The sequence below is a fragment of the Bos indicus x Bos taurus genome, chromosome 3, assembly GCF_003369695.1.
Source record: "Bos indicus x Bos taurus breed Angus x Brahman F1 hybrid chromosome 3, Bos_hybrid_MaternalHap_v2.0, whole genome shotgun sequence".
Classification (NCBI taxonomy): domain Eukaryota; kingdom Metazoa; phylum Chordata; class Mammalia; order Artiodactyla; family Bovidae; genus Bos; species Bos indicus x Bos taurus.
In genome coordinates, this window is record NC_040078.1 from 117,519,896 (window position 1) to 117,542,818 (window position 22,923).

At 53.6% G+C, this 22,923-nt stretch overlaps 1 protein-coding gene across 3 annotated transcripts in view; it reads left to right on the forward strand.

Moving 5' to 3' along the window:
- The window catches only part of SCLY (selenocysteine lyase), a 30,527-nt gene extending 7,672 nt beyond the window's left edge, over window positions 1-22,855 (forward strand). For 2 of the 3 annotated variants that reach the window (XM_027538076.1, XM_027538077.1), the window contains exons 3-12: window positions 231-331; window positions 5,039-5,219; window positions 8,631-8,758; window positions 8,939-9,103; window positions 10,176-10,282; window positions 16,659-16,695; window positions 19,311-19,394; window positions 19,899-19,998; window positions 21,172-21,247; window positions 21,929-22,855. In XM_027538076.1, the coding sequence (XP_027393877.1) occupies window positions 231-331; window positions 5,039-5,219; window positions 8,631-8,758; window positions 8,939-9,103; window positions 10,176-10,282; window positions 16,659-16,695; window positions 19,311-19,394; window positions 19,899-19,998; window positions 21,172-21,247; window positions 21,929-22,082 (1,133 nt within the window). In that variant the 3' untranslated portion in view covers window positions 22,083-22,855. The remainder of the gene's footprint in view (window positions 1-230; window positions 332-5,038; window positions 5,220-8,630; window positions 8,759-8,938; window positions 9,104-10,175; window positions 10,283-16,658; window positions 16,696-19,310; window positions 19,395-19,898; window positions 19,999-21,171; window positions 21,248-21,928) is intronic. The other variant, XM_027538075.1, reaches the window with a different exon arrangement.
- Window positions 22,856-22,923: the final 68 nt, after the last annotated feature.

Here is a 22,923-nt window from a genome sequence, read left to right on the forward strand (position 1 = left end):
AGCTCCTCCCAAGTCCCTTGAGTCTCAGTAGCTTCCCCTGATTTGCTGGCCTCCTCCCGCTGTCCCTTGGCCACGTGACATCTAGGCTGTCACTCACGGTAGTGAACACGTGTTGTCCTAGAACCACCCACTCGGCCCTCCTGCTCCCTCATGGCTGGTCGTTCCTTTAAATGTGTGTTGATTGGATTTGGTGCAGCAAAGTTACTGAATTTCCACTTTGGTTCCTCCAGGTAGGAAGGCCAAGGAGATTATCAACACGGCCCGGGAGAACCTCGCCAAGATGATAGGTGGGCAGCCTCAGGACGTGATCTTCACTTCGGGGGGCACCGAGGTAAACGGTCCACAGTCTCGTGTTCTTTATTAAAAAAAAATATGAGGTGGTGCCCTCTTGGTATTATTGTCTTTTAAAGAAAGAGTAATGCTTTGTCCTGGTATTTTGCAAATCAGCCTGATATTATTAGGCAGCATTCATCCTATAAGTGAATTCCAGGGGGCTGATAGGATATTTGTTACCTAACATATGAATTAACGTGCTTTGCATTGCTGTCTCAATAAAGAGAGTTTCTCTGTCATTTTGCCCTGGAATCATTCCTTTATATCCTAAGTTTACTTATTAAGAGGTTTGCAGTCAGAATGGCCATCATCAAAACATCTATAAACAACAAATGCTGGAGAGGTTATGGAGAAAAGGGAACCCTCCTACATTGTTGGTGGGAATGTAAATTGATGCAGCCACTATGGAGAACAGTATGTGTGTTTGCTTAGTCACTCAGTCATGTCCAACTCTTTGGGACCCCATGGACTGTAGCCCGCCAGGCTCCTCTATCCATAGAATTCTCCAGGCAAGAACGCTGGAGTGGGTAGCCATTCCTCTCTCCAGATCTTCCTGACCCAGGTATTAAACCCAGGTCTCTCACATTGCAGGCGGATTCTTTACCATCTGAGCCACCAGGGAAGCCCTATGGAGGTGCCTTAAAAATTAAAAATAGAGTTACCCTATGATTCAGCAATCCCACTCCTGGGCATATACCCAGAAAAGCTGAAAACCCTAATTCAAAAAGATACGTGCACCTCAGTGTTCACAGCAGCACTGTTTACAATAGCCAAGATGTGGAAGTGACCTAAGTGTCCATCAACAGACGAGTGAATAAAGAAGACTTGGTATATAAATTAATGCATGCTGAGTGAGGTGACTCAGAGAAAGACAAGTATTGTATGATATCTCTTATACATAGAATCTTAAAAAAAATGATCCAAATGAACTGATTTATAAAACAGAAATAGACTCACAGACTTAGAAAAGAAGCTATGGTTACCAAAGGGGAATCGGGGGCAAGGAGAGATAAGTTAGGAGTTTGGGATTAATATATACACACTACTATATATAAAACAGATAAGCAACAAAGACCTATTGCACAGCACAGGGGGCTATATTCAATATCTGGTAATAACTTGTATTGGAAAAAAATCTGAAAAAGAATGTATGTATGTATAACTCAATCCCTCTGCTGTACACCTGAATCTAACACAACATTGTAAATCAACCATACTCCGATTTTGGAAAAAAAGGAGTGTGAGGTTTGACCCATTTGAAAGGGATTTCTTTTTAAACAGATAGAAGATTCTCAATGATAGTGTGATGGCATCAAGCCCTCTACTCAGTCATTCTCACCACCTCATTTCCTTATTGGAAAGGAAGGTCTTTCACAGGTGATGTGACTGTCCACATTAAAAAAAAAAAGAATCTGCAGCTAGATTATTAGTAAGTAAATTTAACAAAGTTATTAGATTAAGAAAATCAAGTGTATTTTTATGTATCAGCCACAATGCATATTTATCAGAGTACCAAAAAATGTCAAATACTTAGGAAATAAATCGAGTAAAAAAGATTTTGTAAACCACTCCCCGCTCCAATACACACACACATTGGGAAAGGAATAGAATTTATTACCGAGAGCCTTCAAAGAAGTTCTGAATAACTGGAGCGTGTATCATGTTCACAGATGGGAAGACTCAATGTAAGTGTTTCAGCTCTTTAGATCTGTGGATTCAGTGCGACGTCGGTCAGAATTCTGACTCCTTTTTTCATGGCGCCTCACCATATGGAAATACAAAATGCCAAGAATAGCCAAGACTTCTTGAAGATTAAGAATGCAGTGAATTGCTCTATGAATTAAGATAGATGGTCTTAGGGCGATGAGAAGCACCGGGCCAGAAACAGGGCCGTACCTGAATGGGCCCTGTCACGTGACGAGCCCTGGCCCTTGTGATGCTGAGGAGGGAAAGATTTCCTAAATAAAATACAGAAACCTTTAACCATAAAAGACTGAAAAATTCTCCCACCACCACAAAGCAAACTGTAGTTCCTCAGTGAACCCTGAGGGAAATCAGAAGCCCAGCCAGGTGTTGGGAAAAGATGTTTGCCGCAAATAACGGACAGAAGACTCACATCCAGAACATGCCTGCAGACAACCCGGTAGGAAACGGGCGAGAAACGCGTTAAACCGCGCACTAAGGAGACGCCCTTGTGGTTTCTACGTGGGAAACGGTTCTCAGCCTCATAACTGTTCAGAATCCAAGGTAAACAGCAACATGGCGCCTCTGCCCACCCGTCAGGATGGAAGAAGTAAGACGTCCGATGGCAGGAGGTATCGAGCACAGGGCAGGCAGGGGCCCAGGCTGGAAACCATGCTCAAGGTGGGCAGGCACTGCCCAGCGAAGCTGAGGCCGTGTCTCCCTGTCAGCCAGCTGCTCCGCTTGGGGACATCCCCGAGAAGAACGGGCCACGTGGACACCAGGGGCAGGTGGGGCCATTCATACCACCTTCGTGACAGCGGAGACCAGGGGTGGCCCACACGTCCCTCCAAACAGCACGGATGCGTGCTCATGTCTCTGGGGCAGTCCCAGGTGGAGGGTACCAGCTGGTGCCCTGCGGCAGCCAGAGCACTCCCAGGTGTGGATCAGAGGGTGCCAGCCCAAGACTAAGCTGACCCCCGCCGGAGGGGCCGGGTTAGGGGCAGGGGGCTGCTTACAGGCCCCTGGGCAGTGAGCACCCCCACACACCAGGTCCAGACTCCTGATGGCCCGTAAGCAACCGCTCCAGCTGCCCTGTGGGCCATCTTGATCTCGTCTGGGGCCAGGTGCCAAGCCGCCTGTTGACCTGAAGGCACGAGGCGCGTTTTCGGTTGTGACCAGCTGGTTCGCACAGGGGCTGCCGTGTTTCCAGCAGCTCCGGGGCACTCGGCATGGCGTCCTGTGCCCCTCGGTACCTGCGGGTGGAGGCGGCCTGGCACCTTTGTCAGTTCACGGTGGGTCGATCAGCTCTGACCCAAGGTGTGCGGCCCCCGAGGGCCCCCCTTTCTGGACCAGGAATCGCTGTGCAGGCAGCAGTGTTCTCAGAAGGGGGTGACCTGGGACTTTATAAAGAACCACCCGCCACTCAGAGAAGCACATCCAAGCCGTCCATCCTGACCCGCTCCCCCCAGCCACCCAGGTTGATGCGTCTCGGGCCTTGGGGTCCCTGCACTGCCTGCCTCATTCTCCCCCAGGGCCCCCTGTTTACACTCAGAGCCTTTCAGTCCCAGCGGGTGACAGTGTGCGGGCTCCTCACAGCCCCTGCCTTCCTGCAGGCCGTGCCTTCGGGCGCCTGAATAGGTTCAATGTTCAGTTGAGAAAAAGAAGGTCAGAAGGAGGCAAAATAAGCAAAATCAGTTAGCAATGCTTACACAGGAAGGAAACGTGTAAAGACAAGCAGGAAAATGAGTACCATACAAATCAGGGTGGCGGTCAGCTGGGGTGGGGGAGGTGGTGATTGCGGGGGGCTAAGTGGGGGCTGTTTTTCCTCTTGATCCAGGTCACTGTTACTCAGATGTTCACTGTCATACTTTCTCATTAAACTTACATTCCTATGCTCTTCTGTATGTATGCTATATTTAATAACAAGAGTGAAGTGAAAGTCGCTCAGTCGTGTCCAACTCTTTGCAACCCCATGGACTATACAGTCCATGGAATTCTCCAGGCCGGAGGATCTTCCCAAGCCAGGAGTCGAACCAGGTCTCCTGCATTGCAGGCAGATTCTTTACCAGCTAAGCTACCAGGGAAGCCCATATATAATAATAATGATGAGAACAATCATAATAATACTGTTATAATAATAATAATAAGAGAAAAAGATTTAAAAATCTCCCACCCCATCTCCTGAGTTATCCACTTCCTGTCCCTACAGGAGACCAGCACTGTTTCTGTCGAGTCCTGCAGAGACAGTCTCTGCCTTAAAAGCAGCTAAGGGTGTAGCTGATTTTATCTTCTCTCCTTCCCTTTCTACCTCTTCGAGGAAGGATGTGGTGGGGAGCGGGGTGTGAGTGTGTGTCTCGCCCTTTTTATACAGACTGCAGGGCGCTGCGCCCAGCGCCTGCTGCCTTCCTGCACTTAACGCGTGCCTTTGAGGCCTGTGCACCCGCCTGTGAGCGGTCCGTCAATGCTACAGCTGCTTGGCGTCCACTAGACAATGTGTAGCTATTTACCAAGTCCCCGTATTGACAGACATTGAGGGGCTTCTAAGATTTTGCTGCTTCATCTTTGTACTTGATCAACTTCACGTCCATCGCTTTGCTTCTGGGCAAGCGGAGCTGTAGGATCAAGTACGGGAAGTAGACCTCCTGAGTCAGAGGGCTTATTTGATGGATGCACCAGGCGGCCCTTAACAGGGGTTGCGCCAGTTCACACTCCCACCAGCGGTGGGTGCCTGGGCAAAATATGCTTTTTTAACAGATTTAGAAAAATTTTAATGTATAACGTTGCTTAACAACAATAACAAAAATCAGAATTCACCAGAAGTGAATTCTGACATTTCTGAAAATTGAAAAGCCCCAGATCTTTGTATTTGGGTCTTTCAGAAGGCGCAGCTCAGGAGCTGAATTTCTTTGAGACCATTTTTTCCCACGTTAGCCAGAAAAGAAACTGCAAATGAGAGCGGTTGTCACTCGACGGCTCCCCTCGGGTGGTTACTGTAAGTGACCTTTCCACTCTGTCTCTGCAGTCAAATAATTTAGTAATCCAGTCCGTGGTGAAGCACTTCCACAAAGTCCACGCCGCCAACGGGGACACGGGCGGGCATCCCAACCCGGTGGACGGGGCCCTGCCCCACATCATCACCTGCACCGTGGAGCACGACTCCATCCGCCTGCCACTGGAGCACCTCAGGGAGGAGCGCATGGCCGGTGAGTGACTACTGGCCGGCCCGGGGGCCACGTGGCCCACCTGCCCTCTGGCACCCGCCTGCCAGGCCGTGCTGTGGTGCGACGCTTACACGGCCTGTGCTTCTTCCAGACTTTCCCTAAGGGACAAATTGATCAGTGTGTGGAACAGGTCATTTATCACTGAATGGTGCATAGACTCTTGTGTGTGATCACACACACACACAAACACACACCACTATAATCAGTGTGTGGAACTGGTCATTTATCATCTAATGATACGTAGAGTCTTGTGTATGATCACACACACACCACCTCCTGGTTGCCAAGTTGCTTACTCTCCCATAGTCCAGTGCCTCATAAGACTTGAAGACCTGGAAAGAATTACCACTTTGCTCAATCCAGAGCCCAGCTCACCATGAACTCTTCGTTCTTTACATGGTATGGTGGTGGTGTCCAACTCTTTGCAACCCCATGGACTGCCTTACCAGGCTCCTCTGTGGAATTCTCTAGGCAAGAATACTGGAATGGGCTGCCATTTCCTCCTCCAGGGGATTTTCCTGACTTAGGGATCAAATTCGCATCTGCTGCATCGCAGGCAGATTCTTTACCACGGAGCCAGCAGGGAAGCCCTTTGTGCACGATAAGTAAATGCATATTTAGTAGCACATCTATAAACGCTAACTCGTGGTTTTCATTCTTTGATTTTAATCATTAAGTCTTGGCTTCCTCCCTCTGGTAGAAAGGAAAAGGACGCAGTAGACATGACTTCTGGTGGCAAAAACAAGAACAAGTGCCCTCCTGCTGGGAGCCCTTCTCTCGGCACAGAGGAGGCTCGGGCCTCCCTGTGAGGGGCAGGGGTGGTCCAGGGCCCCCCAGGAGGTGCCCCTGCCCATGGGGTCTGAGGGCAGGTAGGGCTTGCTCAGCAGTGGCAGTGGCCCTGGTCACTTCCGGTCCTTCCTCCACTTTTCCTGTGATGTGGCATCCTGAGACATAGGGTGTCAATACTAGTATTTCAAAACCAGTTTTTAAAAGTCATCATTCTCAGAACAGCTGAGGTTGAACTCTTCTTGGAATAAGACAGTGCTTTTCTGTTCAGCGTTCGCCTTATTACCTGGTCTTCCTGGAAACCTGGGGGAAAGCAGGGAAAGTGCTTTTATCTTAAGGACAAGGAGTGGGACCGAACTGCTCGGTCTGACTGTGAGCCTTGTTACTGGTTTTCCCATTCAACTGTTTTCCTGTTCAACTACTGGAAAGGGTTTTCTCTTTGTGATCTTTCCTGAGAGGACCACTTTAACCAAACAAGTCAGGTCCGACTTCCTTGTTTAAACTAGTTCCTCTTCATCCCTGTCGCACCTGTACAGGGAAAGGCAATGTAACGCATTGTCATTAGTTACTGTTACAGGTTACCTCATTTAAAATTACACAAGTTTTTACAAAGTATAGACACGCAGGGATAGAAATAATGTAAAGATCTGCAGAAAGGCTTCAAGAAAAGCAAAGGTTCTTCCCCAGCAGCCCTAGTCCTGAGGCAGCCGCCCTCGAGTTTGCCGTCAATACTTTCTCCCGCTCAGTATTATCATTTTAGCTGCTTCCACTTGAATACTTAGGCGCTTACAAACATAACCTCCATTTCTCAGTTTATCACTCAAGCACCTGTCTGTCGACTCCCTGGTGTGAATGGGGACTTGACCTTGCCTGTCTCCCACCCCTCACCTCCACACGCCCAAGTGGGTTTGCTTTCGTGAATGTCCGCTTACGGAGACGGAACTCACACACTACACCCTGAACCCATTTGAAGTGTGCATTTCAGTCTCTTTAAAGTGTATTCACAGAGTTGTGTGACCATCACCACGATCAGTTATGATGCCTTTCATGTTCCCACAAAGGACCTCGTTACCTGTAGCTGTAACTGTTTCCCTCACCCCGGGCAAGCTGGTCCACAGAGTTGTCTCTGGAGATTTGCCCATTCTGACTGTCATGTGAGGGAATCATCGGATATGTGGCCTTTGTCATTGGCTGCTTTCACATAGCACCGTGTCTTCAAGGCTCACCCGCATTGTAGCCTGTGCCAATACTTCATCCCTTGTTATGGCTGAATGGTATTCACATTTTATCTGTTCATCATTGATGAACATTTGATATTAATATGAATAATGCCATTAGGAGCATTTGTGCAGAAGTGTTTGTCTGGATGTATGTTTTTGTTTCTCTCGAGTATCTATCAGTATCTATCAGTATCTATCTCTCTTGAGTATCTATCCAGCAGTTCCCAGGAGTGGAACTGCTGGGTCTCATGGTAATTCTGTGTTTCACCTTTCAAAGGCTCTACTTGTTTAGCCCTAACCTTTGTATTCCACAGGAGTTGCCCCATTTTACTTTCCCACCGCTGGTGCCTGGGGTACGGGTGGGCTTCCGATTTCTCTGGGTCCTTGCTAACATTTGTCTGCTGTCAGTGTTTTTTATTACAGCCATCCTAGCAGGTATCAGGTGGCTCTAATGGGCGGGCTTTAATCTGCATCTCCCTGAGGACTGATGATGAGGAGCAGGTGTTCATGTATGTAGTAAAGAGACAAAACTCCTGGCTGGAGTAGCCTTTGCTTCGCTCCCCTCTGAGTCCCACAGTGGAGGCACCAGCAGCAGCCGTCTCTTGCTGCCCCCCCGCCCCCTCCCACCCCCACGCCAGGAGCCCGCCTGGGCCTGCTGGCCAGGCCAGCGCCTCTGCCGCCCACTTGTGGGTGTGGGGTGGGGTCCTCGGGTGTCAGAACCTGGTCCTCTGCCCTGCTCTCCGTGTGTGCACCTGAACTCAGCTGACCTCTGGGTCCTTTCCTACTCTTTGTGGAGTTAGTTTTCACCTGTCCACAACCTGGGTGGGTTTCCCTGTTGGCATTAACCTGATGCCACCATCTCTGTGTATTCTGGGCATGGCTCAGAATTCCTCGTCCACAAGTTGCTGCCCATGTTGAGAAATATATCCGCTCTCTTGTTTCAGTGGGATCTTGAGGGGAAAGTGGGTGTGTCGTCTTCAGCATTTTGCACCCGAAACCTGGGCTTAGTTACCCTGCCTGTCTGCCATGTGCAGTAGCAGGGGTCTAAGTGCTGGGGCAGTGCCAGGTACAGGAGGGGCTTAAGGAGGGCTGGGTCAGTGCCGAGTGAGTGAAGGTCACGTCGCTGGCACCTCAAGATGCTCTTGTGAACCAAGCTGTCTCAGCTGCTCACAGGCCCCTCAGCGGAGAACAGAGGGTCCCCAGAGACCCCACCACTAAGACTCATTGGTGAAGCCTGCAAGCCACTGTCTGTGGGCCTGCTGACAAAGAGTGGCTCATGTTCCTTCAGAGTCTTCTGAACCTTCACAATAAATTGCTTTTTCACTGTGTCCCATTCCAGAGAGGAGGCCTTGTTGGGCTGACCTCACATTTGTGTCTTACTCCTCAGAGGTCACCTTCGTCCCCGTGTCCAAGGTGAATGGGCAGGTGGAGGCTGAGGACATCCTGGCGGCCGTCCGCCCGGCCACGTGCCTGGTGACCATCATGCTGGCCAACAACGAGACGGGTGTCATCATGGTGAGCTGCTGTCCTCCTGGGGAGACCGACGGGGACGCGGGCTTCTGGCCCGGACTCCCCTTTTCCTCCATTCTTTAGTCTGGGAACTTCCGCCACACTCTCGCTCACAGCTCCTCGTTTCTTTGACTCCGTCTCCATGGAATCAAAGTGACCGCCCACTGTCTGCTCTCCCCTCTCCAGCCCGTGCCTGAGATCAGCCGGCGAGTCCGAGCCCTGAACCAACAGCGGGTGGCAGGGGGGCTGCCGGGGGTGCTTGTGCACACGGATGCTGCCCAGGCCCTGGGGAAGCAGCGCGTGGACGTGCGGGACCTGGGCGTGGACTTCCTGACCATCGTGGGGCACAAGGTTCGTCCGCCCGCCCCCCTGCCCTCCCGCAGGGAGGCTCCTCGACACCCGTGAGGCTCACCCCTGACCAGAGCCTAGGGCACCACTCACCCTCCCTCACCTGGCGTGCCTGGCGTGCCTGCCCAGCAAGGCCCTGGGTCAAGGTGCCAGGCGGACTGTGGCCCTGTGGCCAGGCAAGGCTGTGGAGAGGGTAGAGGGAGGGGGTGGGGAGGTAGGGAGGGAGAGGGTGGGGGGTGGTCTCAGGTGGGCTTAGCCCGGGAGTGAGTGTTCTCTGCAGCTTCCCAGGTGGCACAAGTGGTAAAGAACCTGCCTCCAGCGCAGGAGACGTAAGAGACGCGTGTTCGATCCCTGGCTTGGGGAGATCCCCTGGAGGCGGGCATGGCAGCCCACTCCATATTCCTGCCTGGAGAATCCCATGGACAGAGGAGTCGGGCGGGCTGCAGTCCATGGGGCTGCACAGAGTCAGACATGGGTGGATGACTGAGCAGCTGCAGAGTGTTCTCTGTACTCCCAGCCCACCCCCAGCCCCACCCAGCAGGGCTCAACAGTGAGGGCTTGTCTAACCTGATTCACAGGGCAGCTCAGACAGTGAAGGTGTGCTTTTAGCGACCCTCAGCTCTAGGCTGTGCTGGGGAAATACTAATAGTTAGCAGTAAAGACCCTTCTGAAGCTCGTGTGTCTCTCTCCAGCAGCCAAGAGAACTGGGAGTATTTTTAGTACTTTCTTCCCAGCTGGTTCCCAAGGGAGTGAGTGTGCCCACCTGACGCGCCGGCATGTAAAACTTCTCCCTAATGAGGCTGTGAGAGCAGGAGCTGCCCACAGGACAGCCCTTGGCCACCTCTGGCTCCAGCCCATCCGTCAGTCTCTCCTGTGGCAAGCAGGTGCCCTCTGCCCCTGAGCTGGAGCCCAGCGTCCAGCACCTGCCCCACACCCATGTCTGGACAGGTCCCGGCCACGAGGCCGCAGAAAGCAGGGCCATCACGTTAGAGAGCATCTCCGTGTCCGTCTCAGCATGTGCAGGAGAAGGTCCCCGAAGGTTCTTGTTGGATGAGTGACTGGCTTTTCCTTTCAGTTCTACGGCCCCAGGATCGGAGCGCTCTACGTCCGAGGGCTTGGTGAGCACACCCCTCTCTACCCGATGCTGTTTGGAGGCGGACAAGAGCGGAACTTCAGGCCAGGGTAAGGCAGGAGGTGGACGAGCTGTCTGACCAGTGGCTGCGCTGTGCGTGTGTAGGGCAGCGGCCCTTCTGCCTCTTGGAAGCAGTGTGATAGACCCTCCGCTGTGTCTGACATGGCTCCACTGGCTGACTCTGCACTTGGGACCCACGTGCGCGCCATCTTGCCGGAGAGGGTTCAAAGCAGATGAAGGAGTCTGTCTTGTGGCTGCTTCAGTGCGTCAAGTTCCTTCTGTTATCTGGGCCCGGCCGATGTAGAGGGGCCACTGCACCCCACCCCAGTGCCGGCTGAGATGTGCTGTCCCCCCTGACTGGGGGTGCACAGGGCCACGTGGGAGCATCTGGCTTCCTCTCCACAAGCTCCTGTGTCCTCGGGCAGTGGAAGCGGGACAAGCACCACACATGTTGTCAGAAACGTGATAACAAGAGGGAGACCAGACATGCGCTGGGTCCCTGGGGTTTCTTTTGCCTCCTTTATTCCAGAGCTAGAGCTGAAGAAGCCAGCGACTCAGAAACACCAGTAAGGGCTGATGAAGAGAGCCCAACGAGCCCGCTCTCCAGCTGGGGGCAGGGAAAGGACATCCTAGAAGACGGAAGGCTTCTAGACAACACCAGCTGTCCTCCAGCCCTCACCATGGACGCCTGCCTCCACCCGCACCTGCACCACGGAGGTGCCAGGGGGCCCAGACTTCTGCCCACACACACTGTGCCAGGAAGCCACACCCTCCAGTGCCAGGCAGGGCCCAGGGAGGAGCCAGGACGCCTGCCCCGCCACAGCGGTGCGCACCCCCGCCCCCAACCCCGGTGTCAGCGGGGCCCGTGGGGACCCAGGCAGGGCCCAGGGAGGAGCCAGGACGTCTGCCCTGCCACAGCGGTATGCCCCCACCTGGTGTCAGCGGGACCCGTGGGGACCCTGGGCCTCGGCCCACATCCGTCACCAGCAAGGTGCCCCCTCCTCTTGGGTATTGACCTGGACTGAGCCGGGACCCCAGACGTCTGCCCCTGCCTGGCAGTGATGAGCAGGGTCAGAAAATGCCAGCTACTACAGAAGGGTTAACAAACATTGAGAATCATAAAATAACATACAGACGTTCAGGTTTCAGTTAAAAATTGCTCATCGTACAAGAGACTATCAATAGATGCCAACACTGAAATGACAAAGATATTAGAATTGACTCACAGGAGGTTTTAAGGCAAAAACAATAAAATGCTTTAATGACCTATTATGAACACACCTGAAACAGAAGAAATAGAAAGTGTCAGCAAAGAAGAAGAGCTAGACTGAAATGTTAGAACAAACAATTTCAACAACCAAAGTAAAAAGGCCACAGACAGGCTCACCAGCAGCATGGGGCAACAGAAGAAGAGACTCGGTGAACTGAAAGAACAGAATTAACCAATATTAAAAAAAAAGACTGGAAAAAATTGATCAGAGCCGGAGAGACCTGTGGGACGAATAGAAGATCTAACATGCATTTCACTGAGGTCCGAGAGGGCAAGGAGAAGGAGGATGGGATGAAAAAGAACTTGGCAAAGAGACAAATTTGGAAAGAGACAAATTCAGAGATTCAAGAAGCTGAACAAAACCCAACCAGGGTAAACCAAAAGAAATCTAAGATACAGAAAATAAACTTCCGTAAGTGAAAGACAAAGGAAAAATCCTCAATACAACCAGAGGAAAAAATAAACAACTCCTTATCTCTAGGGAAAAATAATTCAAATGATAGTGGATTACTCATCAGAAACCACAGAGGCCCAAGGAAGTGAGGCAGAATTTTCCAAGTGCTCAAAGAAAAGGCCTGTCAATCCAGAGTCATGTCATCCGGGAGAAATATCCTTCAGGAACAAAGAAGGAATCAAGATGTTTTCAGATGAAAGAGAAAACTAACAGAATTTGTCACCAGAAAACCTAAATGCTAAAAATGACTAAAGAAGTTCTTTACACAGAAAGGAAACAGTAAAAGAAGGAAACTTGGAACAGCAGAGAGAAAAGAGAAAAGCAAGAATATAGGTAAATAAAATAGACTTTCCTTCTCCTCTTGAGTTTTCTAAATTACATTTGATGGCCTAAGCAAAAATCACAGCACTGTCTGATGTGGGTCAAAATGTATTGCAGGGGGCTTCGCTACTGGTCCAGTGGTTAACAGTCCACCTGCCAATGCAGGGGACATGGGTTTGATCCCTGGTCCAGCGAGATCCCCCATGCTGTGGGGCAGCTAACCCCATGCACCACAACTCCTGAGCCTGCATGTTGCAGCTACTGAAACCCGCACACCCTAGAGCCCTCTCCACAGCAAGAGAAACCATCCCAGGGAGAAGCCCAAGCGCTGCGGCGGAGCGCAGCCCCTGCTCGCTACAGCTGGAGAAGAGCCCCTTGCAGCAACAGAGACCTGGCACAGCCAAAAACAAACAAATAATTTTTTTTTAATGTAAGTGGAAAAAATATTTATGATGATTATTTTATGAATGGGGAAGAATAACAGATGTATAAAGAGGTACATTTTCTATTCTTGAACTTCTGAAAACTGTTTAAGTTACTCATAGAAAAGTAGGAAAAAGAAAACAGAGGAAAAAATAGAACAAACTGAAAAAATGGCAGACTTAAGACTGAATACCAACTATTACATTAAATATAAATGGAATAAATGTATCAATTAAAAGGCAGAGGTTGGCAGAATAAGTTTTTGAAAACTGATCTAACCATATGCTGTCTCTAAGAAACTCACTTCAAATATAGCAAGTTGGGGACAAGTGTATCATGTATATCTTAATCTAAGGAAAGCAGACCTGTCTACATAACATGAGCTAAAGGAGACTCCAGAGCACAGACAATGACCATAGGGTGAGAGGAATAGAGTCGGCTCACTGAGAAGACACGGCATCGTCATGTGGGTGCGCTGAACAGTGCAGCGTCAACACACATGAGAGAACAAAGCCTGGACTGAAAGGGAAAGAAGACGAGTCCACAGTTATGGATGGACACTCCAACACCCGTCCCTCAGCTATGGATAGAACAACTAGATGAAAATTGGCCAGGGTATAGAAGAACTCAAACGCCTATCAACAGGATCTAATCAACATGTTTGGAACTTTCCACCCAACAACAGTAAGATACCCATTCTTTTCAAGTGCCACGGAATATACACTGAGATAAGTCATATTCTGTACCATCAAACAAACCTCAGCACATTTAAAGAACTGAAATTACACAGAGTGTTTTCCTTAACCACAGTGGAATCAAACTAGAAATCAATAACAGAAAGATAATAAGAAAATCTCCAAATACTTAAAAACAACACACTTATGAGTAATCCATGGGGCAAATTACTGAAATGAATGAAAATACACTTATCAAAATCTGTGAGACACAGTTAAAGGCTGGCTGAGAGGAAACTTAGAGCACTAAATGCACATGTTAGATAAAGGGACGAATCTCAGATCACTGAGCCCCCATCTGAAGCACCTAGAAAGAGTAGACCAAAATAAAGCCAAAGCAAACAGAAAGCATTAAATGATAAAGATGTGAACAGAAATCACTGAGATTATGAACAAAAATCACTTTTAAAAATCAATGAATTGAAGATCTGGCTCTTTGAAAACATGGATAAAATTGACAAACCTTTAGCAAGACTGACCAAAAAAAGAGAGAAGAAACAAATTGCCATTATCGAGAATGAAACAAGATATCACTGTGGGCCCTAGAAGAGCCCACAGAATAAAATTCTTTTTATTATCAAAAAGAATAACGGAATGCTACAAAGAACCTCACATACATGTATTTGATATGAAGAGTGGACTACTTCATCAAAAAATATAAGCTACCGTAATTCCCCTAATATGAGGTAGCCTTTCAACGTTTGGTGCTGGAACGCTTAGACATCCATAGGTAAAGACAGACATCAGCCCAAGTCTCACGCCTTATAGAATGTAACTGAAAATAGATCATGAACTGAAATGTAAAACATAAAACTGTAAAAATTTTAGGAGAAAACCTTCAGAACCTAGAGCTAAGCAAAGAGTTGTTAGACTCGACACCACAGGCATCCATAAAAGGAGAAGTTGATGAACTTCATCTAAACTTTTCCCTGAAGAAGGCTTTGTTTAGAGGATAAAAAGACAAGCTGCACATTAGGAAAAAATGTTTTCAAATGACAGATCCGCCAAAGGGCTGGTACCTGGACTACATAAATGAAAAACTAAATACACAACTACTATACAACCCAGGAGTCTCATTCCTGGACATTTATCCCAGAGAAGTGAAGATGTGTTCACAAGCAAAACCCGTGCCCAAAAGTGATTAGCAGCTTTATCCATCACAGCCACGAACTGCAAGCCACCCAGATGTCCTTTAACAAGCAGGCAGGTAAACAAGCAGGGGCACGTGCGTGCTCTGGAACTCCCCTCAGGGCTGAGGAAGAAGGAACCCGGACACACACGACAACCCGGAGGAACCTCCAAAGGATTTTGGCGAATGCAAACAGCCAAGCCCTCCACGTTATGAACTCTGTGATGTCACTTACATGACAAAATTCGAAATGTCCTCCAGGGTTAAGGAGGGAATGGGGCTGAGGGTGTGGGTGATGATGAGTGGGCGAGGTTACAGAAGGGCTGCAGGAGGGTCTTTGTGGTGGTGGCCGTGTCTCTGTCTGGTCAGTGTCCTGCAGTGCTAGCAACTGAGTTCAGGATACAGAGTGCCTCTGTGCTGTTTTTTCCAATACATTTGAATATTGGAAAACATAGACATGTGAATCTATGTTCTCTCAAAATAAAAAGATTAATTAAAAGAGAAAGCAGGAAGAGAGGGGAAACAAACAAACAAACAAAAAAAAAAGGAAGAAGAAGGACATCCCTGGTGGTCCAGTGGTTAAGACTCCGCCTCGCAATGCGGGGGATGTGGGTTCAATCCCTGGTCGGTCACTGAGATCTCACATGCCACAGGGCAGCTAAGCCCGCACACCACAACTCGAGAGTGTGCGCCCTGACAAAGATCCCACGTGCCGCGAGAGAGATCTGACGCAGCCAAATAAATAGATACTAGGAACAAGGTGCGGAGAAGGCGATGGCACCCCACTCCAGTACTCTTGCCTGGAAAATGCCATGGATGGAGGAGCCTCATAGGCTGCAGTCCCCTGGTAGGCTGCAGTCCATGGGGTCGCTAAGAGTCGGACACAACTGAGCGACTTCACTTTCCCTTTTCACTTTCATGCATTGGAGAAGGAAATGGCAACCCACTCCAGTGTTCTTGCCTGGAGAATCCCAAGGACGGGGGAGCCTGGTGGGCTGCCGTCTATGGGGTCGCACAGAGTCGGACACAACTGAAGCGATTTAGCAGCAGCAGCAGCAGCAGGAACAAGGTGGGGAGGGAGAAGAGGTGGAACGGCAGCTGTGCCAGAGTCTTAGGGCAGCTTCGTGGGCAGACAGGTGTGGGAGCAGGTTCTCATGACTCTGGGTGGGGGTGGAGGGCTTCGGCGGGGCAGGGGCAGGGCTGGGCTCAGCCCAGGTCACAGACCTTGAGCGGTGCGTTAGCTCCAACCGCATCATCCTACAGAGGAGGATGACATTAGAGGTCTCAAAGCCCTGGATGGAGCCCAGAGCTCCTGGCTCTTCCCTGTCCACCCCGCCCCACCCCCTCCAGACGTCAGAGCCCATCGCAGGGACAGACTTGACCAGTAAACTTGTCCAGGCAAGGTCAGTGGGACCTTGTTTCCTGTACTGTCTGTGCTGTTCATCTGAGTCCATTTATCTTGCTCTCTGTTAGTAAACGAGCAGGAAACAGCTCCAGAGGTTTAAGAGAACTTTATTTAGCGAAAGCGGAAAGTTAAGTTACTGTTTTGGTTTTTCCTGAAATGGAGTGAAGCGTTGTCGTTTTAGTTTGTTAGATTAACACGTGGGAACCACTGGTCAGGGTTCTGTCCCCTCCTGCACAGCCATGCACGTGCACGCATGCACACACACACACACAACACCCCAAATCCCTAGTCACCAAAGATCCACCCCATATTACAGCTGGGAGGCTGCAGGGAGTGGGGTGGGGACTGAGTACCTGGACCTTGGCTGGGTTTGGCAGGGGGACCGAAGAGACGGGCTCTGGGGCGTGCGGCCGGAGGGGGGTTTCTCGCAGGGAGGGGAAGGGTCCAGAAAGAACTGTCACTTGGCCAGCCAGTGACAGCTAGGGCAGACTGCCCATAGTGCACTGCACCTGCTCTCCCCGGGCCACGACCATAGAGGGCTTGGGGGCTGGCAGCTGCCCTCGTTTAGGAAAGATGTTGGTGTGACTGTCTTTACTTGAACACCTGACTTTCATATGGCTGGGATATCTTCCAGGGGTGTTGGTTAATTACTCTGCGTGGAAACGGCACTGAATCTCTTGTCTCTTATAGGACAGAGAACACCCCGATGATTGCCGGCCTTGGGAAGGTAAGCCCTGGGGGCCTCGGACGGATGCAGCTCGCTTTGTCCATCAGCGTGCAGGGGAACCTCAGTCTTCCTCCCGTGTCTCTTCCTCACTCTCACCCCATGTTCGGGGCGGGGTCCCCACCGAGAGGACCCGTGGCACCAGCCGGGCGTCCTGCAATTCAGCTCCATCCTGACACTGCCCACCCTCAGGGTGAGGGCTCGGTCCCACAAGACCCCCACCCCCGAAAACTTGAGATGCCAATTGCCACCTGTGCTTGTGACCAACTGGCTGTGAATCAGACGTTACCATGACCCGCTCCTCGAGTTCAGTGGGTCTGCTAGAACAGCTCACAGAACTCAGAGGAACTAGACCACTGACCCCAATAAACAGTTTATCATGAAAGGGTGTGATAAAGGATGCAGGTGGACACCCAGAAGGGCAGGATGTGAGAAGGGCGTCCATGCCCTCGCCAGCACCCCCCTCCCAGCACCTCTGTGCTCAGCAACCTGGAAGCTCTCTGAAGCCCTCCTCCCGGGGTTTACTGGAGGATTCGCTCAATCATTAACTCCTTTTCCAGCCCCTCTCCGCTCTCTGGATGTGGGGCCCGGGGCACTGAAAACCCCACGCTTCTAATTCCGGTTCCGTGACCAGCCCCCACCTAGAAGCCCACCCAGAATCACCTCATTAGAGCAGGAAGCACTCCTGTCATCCAGGAAATTCCAAGGGACTTGGGAGCTCGACATCGGAACCAGAGTCCAAGGCCGAAATTAGAATAACACAGCCCTCTCATGCCACAGTGACTCGGGGAAGTCCCGGGTCTCGTCTGTGCAGGGCCAGGGCAGACCCCTGGGCACGTTCTGTGGGCTCACAGCAGTTTCCCAGCCACTCCAATGGGCGGCCCCGGCCTCAGAGAAGGTCACTTTCATGACCCCAATAAACGGACCAATGTATTAATAAGAGAAACCTCGAATTTTATTTATCAACCTGGAGACATGCTTTTTAGGATCCTTGGAGTGGGTTTCAGGTGCCTAGCATTTGAAAGGAACAGGCTCTCTTTTCGAGTCGTCTAACATAAGAAACAGCGACATCATTCCCGCAGGCTTGCTCGTCCCGGGTCCTGCTGCCCGCCCCCTGCACCGCCCCCCTGCACCGCCCCCCGCCCCCGCCGTGCCCCCGCGCCCCCCACACACACCTTGCTCCCCCCGCCCCCGCCTGAGCCTGGCTGCCCCTCCCCTGAAGACAGGGGCACAGTGCAGCCTCTTAAGGAGGCTCCTTCCCAGGACCAGCCGGCGGCCCAGCAGCAGCTGCGGCCCCTCCCTGGCCGCACACAGCCTCTCTGACCCTGCCGTCACTCGGGGCGGGGGCCCACCATCGTCGCCCCCTTGCTCAGCCTGGAGCCCCTCGGTGCACTGAGGCTAGGACCCCCCCTACACTCTGCTCACCGTCCCCGGGAGGCGTCTGTGTCCTCGCCCACCAAGGCCAAGTCCAGGTCTCCTGGCACTCTCCGCCCCTTCCCCGTGGGGCTGAAGGCAGGCCCCTCCTGCTGTCGTCCCCTTCCCACCCCCGCATCCTCACACTCCCCTTCCTGTGTCCTCGGCCCATGGAGTGGCCTGCACGCACCCCCCTCCTCCTGAGGCCTGGCCTGCTGCTTGCTCTGCTCCCCTGAAGCCTCAGAGAAGGCCCCCATTTGCTCTGTGACTTCCAGAAGACGTGGGGCCAGTTCTCGACCCCGCCCCGGCCAAGTGCCTTCTCTGCTTCCTCTCTTTCAGCCCCCTCTCCCGGCCTGGTGCTCATCCCCCCCACCCCGGGGCTCTGACGCCAGCCTGGGTTCCGGTCTTCCATCTGCCATCGCAAGGCAGACCTTGACCTCCGGGGAGCCCCAGGTCCCCACCTGCTTTCTCGGCCCTCAACGTGTGCTGCTATCTCTCCCCAGGGTGCCCCCTGCCACCCGGGCTCTTGCTGAGAAACCCAGGAGGTGGCCTTGGTCCTCCCCATCCTCGCCCCCTGCACCTGACGCGGCAGCTGGTCCCGTCCGTCCAGCCTCCGCCACAGATGAAGACCTGCCCCTTGTCCATCTCCACCGAGCCTAGGCCAGGTCTCCCCCGCCTTTTGTGTGGACGCCTCGTGCATGTTCCACAGAGCACCCAGCTGTGAACACACAGGTCAGGCGGCTCCGACCCAGCTTCAGCATCCAGGTTTCGGCTCAGAACCTGCCATCACGAGGCCTCCGGGCACCGTCCTCCCGCTCACACTGTTCCAGGAGCGCTCGCCCTTCCCTCCTCGGCCTCCGCCCGGAACGCCCTTCCCCGGGCTCTACACTCTCTTCAGGGCGCCCACCTGAGGGCAGACACGGCCGCCTCTTCCCCCGTCCTGTCTGTCTGTCTGTAGAGTGGACAGGGACAGCCTCCGGTCACTGACTGGGGACTCCGCAGGGCCCCGGGCGTCAGGACGCCTGACAGCTGTCAGATGCCAGTCGACAAGTGAAGGGCAGACAGTCGGCACGCGGCGCGTGTCCGTGAGGCCCGGGGAGGAGCAGTTGGAGGCGACATCGCCTCTGCCCTTAGGAAGCAGAACCTCCGCTGCTGTCTGCCCCCCACCCCTGCCCATCATCACCCACACCCTCCTGTGTCCGCAGGCGGCCGAGCTGGTGGCGGAGAACGGCGAGGCCTACGAGGCCCACATGCGGGGCGTGCGCGACTACCTGGAGGAGAGGCTGGCGGTAAGTGCCCGGAGCCCGGGGGGTGGACGCGGGACCGAAACACCAGGGACAAGACACCTGATGCTTCTGGAAGACCCAAGTGTGCTCAGAATCTTTCTCTTCCAATTTACCTTGCCTTTCACACTCAGTCTCCCTGAGTATTATAAGGAGATGCTTACAGATAAAATAATAATTCTGTGGGGCTTCCCTGGGGCTCCATGGTAAAAGAACCCGCCTGCCAGTACAGGGGATGGGGTTCCATCCCCGGGTCGGGAGGACCCCCTGGAGAAGGAAATGGCAACCCATTCCAGTATCCTTGCCTGGAGAATCCCAGGGAGAGAGGAGCCTGGCGGGCTACAGTCCATGGGGTCCCACAGAGTCGGAGAGGACTGAGCTACTAAACAACAAGAAAGAACAATCACTCTGTGTGTTGAGGGCGAGGCTTTGTTTTCCAGAAAGTCTGAAGTTCAAACAGTTGTGAGGAGGGGGGCTTCGAAGACATGACACATTTTGTGCGTTTTTCAGGCTGAATTTGGTGAGAGAATCCATCTGAACAGCCAGTTTCCAGGCGCCGAGCGGCTCCCCAACACCTGTAACTTCTCCATCCGGGGACCCCAGCTCCAAGGTGAGGAGAGGGCCGGCTCAGGCCGTCGAGGGGCTGGTCGGGGGCTGAGGGCAGGATCGGCCCACCGGGCGCTGTCCGAGGGGCTCTGATCACAGCTGCTGACCGGCTTGGGGCACTGAGACCACGGAGGCAGAGGCGCTCAGCACCCCCAGGGGCCCACGCCAAAGATGGAAGGGAAGGTCAGATGAGCAAAAGGTCAGGCCGCTGGGCCCAACTCTGCCGCAGTTTTTACAGAACACTGTGAGCGGTGGGGAAGGAGAGGCAAGCTACTAAAGCCCGGCTTGGGGTGAGGCTGACGCAGGTGTGCGCCTCCTCCTCGGCTCCGCCATCACCGCCTCCGCTTCCCGAGCGGAAACCCTGGGGCTCAGGTTCGGGTTCGGATGACTCGTCCCCCAGACGCCCGAGTCCCTGAGGCTGGAGTCCAGGGCGCAGAGCATCCTGTCTGTCTGGGAGGGGGCTCCGGGGGCCCGGAGAACTGCAGCTCAGTTTTCACTTCTTAGCCGAGGTCGTCGCCTTGAGGGTCTCCTGCTTCGGACCATGCAGGAGCCCCAGGGCGGCCGTCACTGGACTGAATGCGTCCTCTCTGGGAAGGAGGCTGTGGGAGGGGAGTTCCTCAAGTACCTTTCCCCCTTTTCTGGGGCAGACTTTATATTCTCTGAGGGCCTGTGTTAATTTAAACGAGACAGGTTCCTTGTTCTGATTGAATCAGCCCTCACTGATGTGTTTTTTTGGCCACACCGTGGGGCTTGTGCGAGCTTAGTTCCCCAACCAGGGATCGAACTCAGGCCCTGGCAGGGAAGGCGTGGGGTCCTAGCCACTGGACCGCTGGGAAATTCCGTCAGTGTGTTTTTGTTTTTTTTCAATCTCCATGCTTGTGAAGCAAGAAGGCTTAACAAAGCCTTAACAAAGGCAGCTCCCGGTGTCTCCACCGTTAACACACGGAGACGTCAGGATGGACATTCTTACCAGGCCAACACAGCACTCAGCAGGTGGCTGGTCAGGGTGCCGCATCCTCGAGGCTGGTTTCAGGAGGAGGCGCTCCCCCGGGTCCCGCAGTGGCTCCCCACCCCGCAGCCAGAGAGGCCTGTGCCCTGGGATTCGCCAGGTGGCAGCAGGGAAGAGAGGCGGCCGCCGCTCAGCCTGCCCTCAGTGGCCTGTGCTCTGTCTCCTCAGGCCGCGCGGTGCTGGCTCAGTGCCGGACTCTGCTGGCCAGCGTGGGGGCCGCCTGCCACTCGGACCTCGGGGACCGGTGAGTGCTCCACACAGCGTGGCCGCAGCATCTGGGGCGCGTCCCTGCACCAGGCGGCAGGGAGCTCTGTGGCCTGGCAGGGACCGGGGGTGAGGGAGCATCGCAGGCACTCTGGAGGGCTGGGGGAGCTGGGCTGGCCCTGGAGATGGGGCAGCGTCTCAGCGTGGGGCTGGGGCCGGGCTGGAGGGCCAGGGCCTCAAGACAATCGGGAACAGATTTGAGTTCCGATCGCTCCCCCTGCCAGGAGCAGACAGAAGCAGGAGGGGCCGCTGTGGGGGCTCAGGCCCTGGGAGCAGCCTGGTGGGAGGAAGGGAAGGGGGTCTGCTTTCTTGCGGGGGTGGGGGGCCTGCAGGTGGGAGGGGAGCCGGATGAGGCAGCCTGTGCTCTGGAGAGAGCAGGGCTGGGTCCTGACGAGCAGGGGCCCTCACTCGAGGGAGGCCGGGGCTGTGGGAGACCACACACCACTGACCAGGGGCCGCAGCCTCCTTGGCGCAGCAGGCCAGCCTCCAGCCGCAGCAGTGGCTGCGCAGCCCCTCTGAGAACCACGCCCGTTAAACTCCGAGGGGGTGGGAGGCCTCTCCCGGGGAGGGGCCTGTGGCTGCCTCCAGGGGGACACCACATCCTGCCACCCTGGAAGCATGGAGAGCTGAGTCCCGTGGGCTGACCGGCTCCCGCCCGCAGGCCGTCCCCAGTGCTGCTGAGCTGCGGCGTCCCCGTCGACGTGGCCAGGAACGCCATCCGGCTGAGCGTGGGCCGCAGCAGCACCCGGGCTGAGGTGGACCTCGTCGTGCAGGACCTGAAGCAGGCGGTGGCCCGGCTGGAGGGCCAGGCCTAGCGCCTGCGGGAGCCCCTTCCCTGTGCTGAGGGCCCGGCGCTGGCACCGCCGCCCCGCAGCACCCAAGGAAGGGGAAACGCCGTGGCCGCCTCCCTGCTCCCCTCTGGGAAGACGGGCGAGCTTGTCACAGGCATCCCCTTCCTGGAAGGTGGCATTTTTATCCGAAAGATAAAATCCTAGCATTTATCACCAGCTGCTACCATGAACGAAGGAAGCGTGATTTTCAGGGGCCGTCCTGGCCTCCCCGCACTTGTCTGCAGAGAGGGCAGTGTCGCCTCACCCCGGACCCTCCTCAAGGCCTTTCCAGAGGCGGGGGCTGCTGCGATCAGGCCCCCTTCCCGCGGGGCACCCTGCACTTCCCGCCCTGCCCATCCCCCTGGTCACCTGCCGGTCCCTCGGCCGTTGGCCACTGGGCACCTCCCCATCACCCCCGGGTCCCTGCCGCCCCTTCCCTCTGATCTCTCGCTCAGGGTCTCGGCTCCTCAGTCAGCCGCAGGCGCCCTGTGGTCGGGTCATCCCCGGGGTGGGTGAGCCTCCATCCCTCACACCCCTTCCCTCCCAGGTGTATTCGGGAGGATTCTGGGATCCCCACAGATGCCCTGGGGTGTCTGAATCACGTCAAATGTCTGTGGAGACATTTACATAGGAGTGATTTTTTTAATTGAACAACACATTTAATGTGTGATTGAAAAGGGCAGAGAACTTCACGATGACACTGAGGAAACGACTGTCAGAAACGAGATGAGCTAATAAGAGGCGCGATCTGTTCTGGACACCTTGTGGCTTTTCTAGTCTCCGCTTTGGTGGGGGCACCGGGTGTCCGTGCCTGCTGTGGGGGTGG